The sequence below is a fragment of the Erythrolamprus reginae genome, chromosome 1 (assembly GCF_031021105.1).
Source record: "Erythrolamprus reginae isolate rEryReg1 chromosome 1, rEryReg1.hap1, whole genome shotgun sequence".
Lineage (NCBI taxonomy): Eukaryota > Metazoa > Chordata > Lepidosauria > Squamata > Dipsadidae > Erythrolamprus > Erythrolamprus reginae.
Genome location: NC_091950.1, coordinates 92,266,798 through 92,277,749, shown reverse-complemented (window position 1 = coordinate 92,277,749; position 10,952 = coordinate 92,266,798). Strand labels below are relative to the sequence as shown.

The following is a 10,952-nucleotide window of genomic DNA, read 5'->3' as shown; positions in this document are numbered from 1 at the left end:
GGGGGGGGGGGGGGGGGGGGGCTGTAGCCTGTCGCTTCCTACGCTCTTGTCCCAGTTGTGTAAAGGGAGGGAGCCGGCGGTCGAAGCAGACAATGGAAGACACCTCCCGCCCCCTAATCCGGCGGCCGTCTCGCCAACCTTTCCAGCACAACAGACAGCTCCTAGCTGGGAGAGGCGGAGCCTTGTTTACCATCGAGCGACAGCCGGCTAGAGTGGGAGCGTTGGGGGGGGGGGGAAGGAGCCTCTCTGCGCATCCGCGAACCGCCTTCGTCTCCCTCCGGACTCGGCAATGGCGGAAGAGCGGGAATACCTCTCAGTCTCGGGGGCTCCCATTCAACTGCGGCCCCTCCACCACAGCGCCTCCTGTCGGGAGCTCCAGGTGCGCTGCCCGCGGCTGCAGTTGGCCTCCCTGAGCGCCGTCACGTGCTGCGTGTGGCTCGCGGCTTATGGACTCTTTGTCGTTAGCCAGGTACCCGTCCGGTCGCCGCTCGTCTGAAACCCCGACGTTCGTTCAGGCTCGGGGAGCGTAGGGCAGTTGAATGGCCCGCCATTACGTGGTGGGAACTCCCCTCCGCTCCCCAAGAATTCAGCAGGCAGGCAGTCCCACAGTACTTCCATTCCGTCCCCTTTCAGGTTGCTGGAACCTGTGGGGCTCTTAAGTGCCTTTGTGGTGTTTCTTTAAATGGTATGGTACAACAACCGATACAAACTTAAAGTGAACCGCAGGAAATACAACTCTAGTACCCGGGTAATTGATGCATGGAACTCACTACCAGACTCTGTAGTATCATCACCTAACCCCAAAAACGTTATCCTTAGACCAGTGATGGCAAACCTATGGCAGAGATGCCACAGGTGGCACATGGAGCCATATTTGCTGGCATATGAACTGTTGCCCTAGCGCAGTTCCCATGTGCGTGTGTGTGCCAGCCAACTGATTTTAGGCTCAGTCAGAGGCTCTGGGAGGGCGTTTTTTGGCTTCCAGAGAGCCTTTGGAGGGGATGGGGGAGGACCAGGGGTGGGCTGCTGCCCGGACCAGGGTGCGGGGGAACGCAGTGGGGTAGCGAAAATGGAGCTCCACCCCAGAGCACCCAAAGTTGAAAGAAAATGCAGGGCATCCTGCATAAGCCATGCTCACAGTGTGGTAGTAAAAAAATTGGTAGCCCTTCACTGGGGAGGACTTTTTTACCCTCCCTCAGCTCCAGGGAAGCCTTTGGAGCCCGAGGAGGGCAAAAGATGAGCCTATTGGGCCCACTAGGAGTTGGGAAACAGGCCATTTCCGGCCTCCAGAGGGCCGGGGGGGGAGAGAAGCTGTTTTCACCCTCCCCAGGCATTGAATTATGGGTGTGGGCACTTGAGCATGCACAATAGCGCACACCCACTCTCTTTCGGCACCCGAGGGAAAAAAGGTTCGCCATCACTGACTTAGACAATTCGTTGACCTCTCCCGATTCCTAAGAGGTCAGTAAGGGGCATGCGTAAGTGCACCAGCGTGCCTACCATCCCTGTCCTAATGTTTCTCTCAATGTATATAAACATTTTTATATCTTTATATACCACCAATACATACTTGACCAAACAAATAATAAACTAATAAAATTCCACAGCCAGCATTGGGCTAGACGTCTTAATATTGTCAAAGTAAAGACTGACCATTGAATTAAGTAAGTATGATTGTCATGCTGGTGTACTACATTCAGAGCCTCGGTGGTGCAATGGTTAGAGCGCAGTGCTGCAAGCTATTGCTGCTGATCACCAGCTGCCAGCAGTTTGCCAGATCGAATCTCAATAGGCTCAAGGCTGACTCATCCTTCCATCCTTCCGAAGTGGGTAAAATGAGGACCCAGATTGTTGGAGGCAATATATACTGATTTTCTGTAAACCGCTTAGAGAAGGCTGTGTAGAGCACTGTGAAGCGGTATATAAGTCTAATGCTATTGCTATAAGAGCTGGGTTGGCACAGTGGTTAGAGTGCAGCATTGCAGACTATTTCAGCTAACTGCTAGCTGTAGTTCAGTAGATCTCATCCCTGGCTCAAGGTTGACTCAGCCTTCCATCCTTCTGAGGTGGGTAAAATGAGGACCCAGATCGTTGGGGACAATATGCTAATTCCGTAAACTGTTTAGAGAAGGCTGTAAAAGCACTATGAATCTTTATATAAGTTTAAAATTCTATTGCTAAATGCTACATTTATCACCAGGCGCCGTTACCTTATGCATATGGTCCTCCGACCTAACTCTTTGTCAGGATGTCTTTTTTTTTTCAAGAGCTGAAGAAGCTGCTTGGATGAGAAGCGAACCATCTTCTAAGAAAACCCAGAAAGTCCAGTTGCCTCTAGGAAAAAAGCACCGTGGGGATCCATTTTAATAGTTTCTACAGTAGCTTCTATATTTTGATACACTTGTGCTATATTCCGCACCATCCAGTCAGAGCTGAAGAAGCTACTTCTATCAGAACCATAACATGTAACATCATACATTGTTAATGTATGAACAGAGTAATCCTTGTTTACCAAGGTTGTGCACACACAGAAACATTTAGATTGAGGTTAGTTGTGAACTCAGTCACACACAGATATACTAACTTAAATTAAAGTTTATTTTGAGAAATAACATATTCAGTTAAACAGACTAAAGTCATACACATAATAGTCAGAATAACAATCCAAATATTAACAAGTACATAGTCTTTCTTACCAGTTGTCTTTGTCATAATCAGCAAACAAAGATATCAAGATTAAACACATTTTAGCTATAATACCTGACTACAATACAGAGCATGCAGAGAATTTCAAAGCAAACCTAACAGTGAGTAGCCATTAATAATGAGTAGCCAGACAAAGAAAAACAGAGAGGGTGACTCAGAGAAATAAGCTATAAACTCTAGCTCCCTCTTGTGGCAGTCTGCAACACCTGCAGCCAATATATTGCCAACCCAACAGTTATGGACAGAGTCCTAACAGTCTTCAAAGAAAAACAAGAAAGTCCCATTATCTCTTGAAAAGGCACCTTTGGGACAACCATGATCTGGATAACAGAGAATCTCCCTAGATTTTGTCAGGGTATTAACCCCGCAGCATTGTCTTCAACCCATTCTAGTCCACCCTCATAGCAGCTACCACCCAACTTCCGTCTAGCAATGGAACATGAGGCAATTGTTGGCATGTGGTCCCGTTCCACCACCACCATCACCACGTTGGTCTCTAGCTACTGATTTTCAAGGCCATTTCTTTTTTGGTAACCAGACTTGAGGCTTTCCCCCTCTGCACACTCTTCAAAATCATTACAATTCACCTTCCACCATCCGCAATCAACATTCCTACCCTGGTTGCACATGATATAGGGTGAAAGTCTGGAAGACTTTCAGTTGAGCAATGGTTGAACAAAATATCTCTGGATATTCTCAGCCATCCAGACCATGATTGTCCCAAAGGTCTTCTTTTGAAGAGCCAACTGGACTTTCTTGTTTTTCTTTAAAGACGTTTCGCTTCTCATCTAAGAAGCTTCCTTAGAGCTGGAGAAGCTTCTTGAAGGAGAAGCAAAACGTCTTCAGAGAAAAACAAGGAAGTGCAGTTGCCTCTTGAAAAAGTGCCTTTGGTTGAAGTAAAGTTCCCAAAAGTGAGGAAAGAACACAACTCTTTTCTACATTTATCTCCTTGTATTTCAAAACATTTCTTCTAGTGCCACATCACCTTCTGCTCATCTCATCTACCTCAACAATCTCTTTCTCTGCAAGGAGATAAAATAGTTCACCAACCACCAAAAAATAAAGGGAACACTTAAACAACACAATATAACTCCAAGTAAATCAAACTCCTGTGAAATCAAACTGTCCACTTAGGAAGCAACACTGATTGACCATCAATTTCACATTCAACTTTGTACAGAACAAAGTATTCAATGAAAATATTTCATTCATTCAGATCTAGGATGTGTTATTTGAGTGTTCCCTTTATTTTTTTGAGCAGTGTATATATGTGTATATACACTGTATATATTTACGTATGTATCTCATAGAATAAAAAATGAATTTTGTTTTGTCCATTTGAGAACTTGTTTTCCATTACAGAACAGTATGGTGCTCTCTGCTTCTATATTTATCACATTGATTGGCCTAGTTGTATACCTGCACTTTATCAAAATTGACCAGGAGTCTTTGCTGATAATTGACTCACTTGGAATACAGATGACCTCGTCCTATGCATCAGGGAAAGAGAGCACAACCTTTATAGAGATGAACCAAGTCAAAGATGTGGTCATCAATGAAGCCATTTATATGGTAAGGAGATCCTTTTCCTACACTACTAAGAAATTGTATTAAATATAACAGATATCTCAGAAAGAAAAAAAATGTTTGAATGTTTCATATTCCTAGTGAGAAGAATCTGAGGGAAAGAAGTGATGCATGTGCTTGTTCTACATTATAAAATGCTATTTCATTGCCTATTCATTTTGAAATGGGAGAACTCTGAAGGACGCTCCATCTATTGAGCTTAATAGGATTGGGATGATTCCAGAAATCGCCCAATCATGAGAACAAGTTAAATTCTAGATATAATTAGCAGATATGTAGTACCGGTATGAGCAATAGACTTGTTTGCTTTCCTCTAAAAAATAACTGATTGCAAGTTGCTTTCTGTTTAAAAACCTTTGGAACTGTTTCAACAATAGAAAATGAAGAGACCCAGTATCATGCAAAGCCTCAATGTTGTGAATAATCTCTTCTTTAACAATACAGTATATTTATTTAGTTAGTTAGTTAGTTATTTATTAGATTTGTATGCCGCCCCTCTCCGTAGACTCGGGGCGGCTAACAATAATAATAAAACAGCGTATGACAAATCTAATATTTAAAATAGCTAAAAAAAACCTTATTAAAAACCAAACATACACACAAACATATCATGCATAAATTGTATAGACCTGGGGGGAAAGGAATATCTCAATTCCCCCATGCCTGACGACAGAGGTGGGTCTTAAGGAGCTTACGAAAGGCGAGGAGGGTGGGGGCAATTGTGATCTCTGGGGGGAGTTGGTTCCAAAGGGTCAGGGCCGCCACAGAGAAGGCTCTTCCCCTGGGTCCCGCCAGATGACATTGTTTAGTCGATGGGACCCGGAGAAGGCCAATATTGTTTCTTGCAAGAAGCTAAGCCAAAATCTGGCAAACCATATCATAGCTTAGTACATATATTAGTATATACTAATATATAATATTTATTCTGTATATCACATATTTGAACCCAGTTGTAGTCAATAATGAAAACTTGAAATGATTCATGAAACGAGAAGGCGTTTATAAAAGATGATCCTGAAGGAAGAAACTCTTTAAAAAAGGAAAGTTCTATTTGGTCAATTACTATTTAGAAGCTTCTCTATTCATATTTGAATGCTGTTATAAAGAATCCCACTGACACAAACATTATTTCCATGTATATTTTTCTGTCCATAGAATGTAGTGTGAATAGCAATTTCTTCTAAAGGATTGTTATTTTAAGTGCAGATTTTATAAATAGGATAATTTATATTTTTACTATCTTATCTATATATTATTACATTTAGCAAAAAGTCATCTACTACTTGTGCATCCTTCTCCAAGATCCTATTGAACCTCATGCTGTTTCTGAAGTAGTGCCACTATTTCAGGTAAGTATAAAGTGTATTGCTGAGGATGTTAAGACCTATCATACCATATGCTCTTCTTGCTAAAATGCCTCTTGGAAGCCTTTTTTCCCCCAGTGTTTCTTCTGTGGAAAATACACAGAAATTGTAAAAATGTTAAAAATATTTTAAGTTAGAGAACAGCATGTTACGTGATCTTTTTCTCAATCCCATGTTAAAGAATATGTGTATCTTTGAAACTTACTGACTTGCAATAATTATGCCTTTAGATATAGCAGTGATGTGCTCAGCTGAGCATGGAGTGACTGCTGAACCTTTTAGATAGTTAATTTTGCACAGATAGGTGGAGTAGTAACCCTTGTCACCCTTGGATGCATTTAAGTTCTTGTTTTTCTCAGTTATGTCAACTCTAAAGAATACAATTTACCACCTCACTGAGCCTATAAACACTTCTGTAATCACGTATTGTACTAAATTAACCTTTTTCTATGAAACTTCTAGATATAACTCTCCACAGAGCTTCCAAATAGACTTTATTCTGTTAAAAGATCTTTCAGAAGTCAAAAATAGCTATAGAGCAGAGCGTAGAAAATTACTGAGGAAATTAAAAATAATTGATACATTAATTTGTTTTTTAATTGTTACATAACTCAGCAGCATTATTATATATTATTTATTCTTTAGCAATATGTTATAATATTTCTTGCATTGATAAAGATGAAATTCTATGCTGAATATGAATAATTCAATTTGTTTGGTTTTGTTAACTTAGAAATGCAAGTGATAGATATATATGGAGTAAATCCTCAGGATATCTAAAATTGATGGAATTTGTACAGTGTTCAGTATGCAAACTTTGGAGTTAAACATGAAGTAGGAGCCATTGCCACGGAATCCTGAGCTGTAGGCTACACTGCCAAATCAGTTTCATACAGAGAACTAAAACTGAGTTGAGCATTTGGAGCTTTCTTTAGGAAGGAATGAATTGAGGAAAATTGATTTATTAAGGCATTCCCAATTTGGGAAAGTTTATAAATTTATTCAATTGGTGGTTGTAGTTTTCCTGTAAAATCCAATAAGTCATGTTTTACAATGGTTCTGTATCAATTTTCTATATGATTTCAGCTATAAATTCACATAAAATACTATTTTTTATTTATAGAGCTCCATGCCACGTCTGGACTGCCTTATAGACATATACAAAAGTTGCCAAGAAATCCTTGAGCAGAGGAAAAAATCTTGACACTAGCTTTTCATGTGAAATTTTTTATCAAGACAGAAGAACCACAATAATACAAGTTTGCCCCAAGTTATTAGGTGAAGTTTTTCCAAGCTTTTTCAATCTACCTGGATATGTTGACAACTAGGTAAGAGTAAATTCAAATCCACCAAACAGCTACTGCCTTTTTGAGAAGGAATCGAACGTGCAGCTCTGAAAAAATGATACAGAACAAAATTACTAATCCAGGTTCCACATTTTCTTCAGTGAACATCATCATGGTGTAAGAAGCTCAATGATATTTTTTCCTGTCAAAAATTAACCCTTCTAAATGACTGGAAATCTACAAGGAAGGTTCAGCAGAAATAATATGAAAATAAAGTTTTTTTCCTTCCTAAATAAAATTCCATGCATGACTATAATCTGTTTTCTGAGAACCTTGAGTTATATGTTATGTGCAATAGTATTCCTTTTATAGACTTAATTTTGTTCATTAAATGTACCGTATATAAGTATAAAGGAATACAGTATAAGTATATAAATGTATATAAGTATATAAGATGTTGGATAACCATTTGTCTCAAGTAGTGTAGGGTTTCCTGCCTAGAAGACATCCAAGGTCCCTTCCAACTCTGTTGTTATTATTATTAAGTATTAGTAGTTGCTAAGTCAGATCATTTGTGTTTCACAAGCAAATTGATTTTTCCTGAGTGACATGAGGTTTTACTTTGATTTTACCAAAAGCCCCCCTAGAACATTAGACACCTGTTTCTTGAATAAACGCTCCATCTGCCCAGACATCTACACCTGAAGTGCATTTTTATATCAAAAGCTGAGAAACAAAACTCCTTCAGCTCTTGAATGAGAAGTAAAACATCTTCAAAGAAAATCCAGAAAGTCCAATTGCCTCTTGATGAAAAAGCACCTTTGGGGCTACCATGACCTGGATGACTATGAATCTCAATAGACATCCTATTAAAGGAATACAGTGAAAATAATAGATTCTTATTGTATTGAAAATCTCATTTATCAACATCACTTCCATCTTAATATAGAACACAGTTTTTATGCATGGGACATTAGCATAATTGTAAAACTAATTTTTCACCAGTTGCTTCTAATGTCCAGCTAGGGCTAGGTGATATGGTCAGTATTAAACTTTGCTATACTGAAATGAAATATCTGTTGCTATACTTTAAAAGAAACAAGCTATAAATATATAATGATTTATTTACCTGAGAACCTGTATGAATCAGAAGAGAGACCCATCTAATATCTTCCATACTGGAGTCTCTATTTTAGATTTATAAAATGGGGAAAAGAAAATGCAATTATATGGGGCAAGCCAAAGGACTATCTGGTTGGTAAATGTCATGTCCTGCCGTGTACAATATATCTAGAGTTGTTCATAATGTTGCTAAATCCCCAAAGCATTTTATGAAATTCAATTTTTATTTTGTCATGTGCATTAAAATACATCAGTGAGAATGATATATTTCACTGAAAGTAGCTTCTGTGTATTTGTGTGCGTGCACATGTGCACATACAAAAATATCTGAGCAATACACAGACCTACAATACAATACATGAGCTAAGATTTAAGCGTCTATGAGATCTACTAACATCCTGCTTTCCTTAAATCTTACGAAAGAAAACATTCCACAAACCTATCTAACTTGTGTTGCTCAGCTGATCTTATCACTAGTCTTGGGTTCTTACTGTCATTCTCCAAATATTTAGCTTTTTGTGGCCTTGACCTATTGTTTCCTGATGTTGGTCCACTAGATGTGTAATGGATTCATATGTATATCCTTTGCACATAGGTTAAATGAATAAAACTGTCAAGGCATCTCCTGTGCAACTGGATGTCATGCATATTTATTTGAAGTAAGTAACTCATGCTCTCCAGGGTACACTGCATTACAGGCTTGGCTTTCATTCTTTTGCTTGAACATATTAGCGAAGTGGTTAGAGTGCAGTACTGCAGGCTACTTCTGATCACCAGCTGCCAGCAGTTGGGCAGATCAAATCTCACCAGGCTCAAGGTTAACTCAGCCTTCCATCCTACCGAGGATGGAAAGCTTAGAGTCAGCATATATTGTTGGGGGCAATATATGCTGACTCTAAATTGCTTAGAGAGGGCTATAAAGCACTGTGAAGCAGTAAATGTCTAAATGCTATAATGCTATTTTACTTAATTTATTGTATTTTGAATAAAACATTAGCTCCATTGGGGATTCAAAGATATTGGATTCAAACCCACTTTAGGGAGTATGCACAATTAAAAATAGTTTAAAAACAACAATTAGCAAAAGACAATGACAACAAAAGAAACAAATATTCCCAAGAAGAACTCCAAATTAACCCAAGACCTGGGGGTAGGGTGGGAATCAGGTCATTCTAAAATAATGGCAGAGAGATACAGATCTAGGGGCATGGATGTTGTTCCAAAGGGCAAGAATGGTGGCACAGAGGGCATGGTTCCTAGATCTTATAAGAGTATACTATTTTATCCCTAAGTCTTTGAACCTACTGACAGATCAAACAGGATGGGCAAATGCTACAGAAGACAGACCTCAAATAACCAGACTTGGTGTCACAAAGAGCTTTTATGATGATAACTAGCACTTTGAATTGCACCCAGAAGCCTATTGGTAACCAGTGCAGTTCCCAAATCAGAGGTATTATGCGGCAAACCAAAGGTTGTCTATAACTGCCCGGGCTGCTGGTAACCTGTAGCTTTCAAATGGTCTTCAACAGCAGTCCTGCATACAACACATGACAATAGTCTATATATGAAATGACCAAAGCATGTCTGACTGCCCAAAATGTTCCCTGTTTCAGAAAAACTAAAGTTGGCCTGCAAGATGAATCTCTGTAAAAGCCGCCTTGGTTACAGCTGCTGCCTGCTCAACAAAAGTTGTGAGTCTGCAAAGGCTTCCCAACAGTGCAGAAACTCCAAGAAGTCTAATTCTATTTAGGATTAAAGACATAATCTCTGGATGTGGGCTGTCAAATATAGGTAATCATTGGCATGGTTAATGACCACACGTTTGGTGACCACATTTGATTCAAAGGTATCAAAATGCTGAATAAGTCATGATTATGATCAGTTCTTGAAGTTCCAGCTATCCTTCAACTTCCACGATCACATGGAGAGCATTTGGTGACCATCTCAGCATCACTTGGTTAAGTCAGGATTCAGATACACAACTGGGTGTTATCAGCATACTGGAGGTACTTAACCCAGCAGTTTTATATTTGGGAAAGAGCACTGAGCTTTGTGACGTCCCATATACGAAAGGCTTCCAACTCAATCTCCCACCATCTTCTGACTAGATTTGGAGAAGAGAGAAGAAACACCATGCCCCTCAAATTTAAGGCTCACAAGAACTCCAAAATGATAACATTGTGGAAGGTATCAAAATCTGCCGAGAGAACAAGAACTGTTATAACCCCATGTAGAGAGCATTGCAGTGGTCGAATCTCGAGGTGATAAGGGCATGAGTGACCATGAGCAAGGACTCCTTGTCCAAATAGGTCTGTAACTGGTGCACCAGGTGGACCTGGGCAAATGCCTCCCTCACCACAGCCGAAAGATGGTGTTCTAAAGTCAGCTGTGGATCAAGGAGGACACCCAAGTTGCGGGCCCTCTCTGAGGCGGTCAGTAATTCCCCCCCAGGCTAATGTACGGACAGATGGACGTGTCCTTGAGAGGCAGTACCCACAGCCACTCCGTCTTGCCTGGATTGAGTTTGAGCCTGTTGGCACCCATCCAGACCCTGACAGCCTCCTTTTTAATTAGCTGGCCACTGATTTTATTCTGCAGTTGATTACGGATAAGGCAGACCTCTAACGCTGTTAGTGTCACATGGTAATCAATACAGGGAGGTTCCATTGTGACATTGATGAACAGCTGAACTGAAACACAGAGAGGAATAAGGAGAAGCACATGAGGTGAGAAAGTCAACATTAGGTGCAGACAAAAACTAATATCAGGATACAAAGTACTTTAAACCTGGTAAGAAAAAAAGGCTTTTCCCAAGGGAAGCAAAAAAGGAACAAGAGGAAAACAGAAACAAAAATAATTAGATAATAATTAGATAGACTGATCG

The 10,952-nt window shown here is 40.1% G+C and overlaps 1 protein-coding gene across 1 annotated transcript; it reads left to right on the top strand.

Moving 5' to 3' along the window:
• The first annotated feature begins 204 nt into the window (after positions 1-204).
• Positions 205-7,259, top strand: PIGH (phosphatidylinositol glycan anchor biosynthesis class H). The gene is made up of 4 exons (XM_070758863.1): positions 205-469; positions 4,069-4,278; positions 5,559-5,642; positions 6,781-7,259. Exons 1-4 carry the CDS (start codon positions 290-292, stop codon positions 6,859-6,861), a joined length of 555 nt encoding a protein of 184 aa, XP_070614964.1. The 5' UTR covers positions 205-289; the 3' UTR covers positions 6,862-7,259.
• The last annotated feature ends 3,693 nt before the right edge of the window (positions 7,260-10,952 follow it).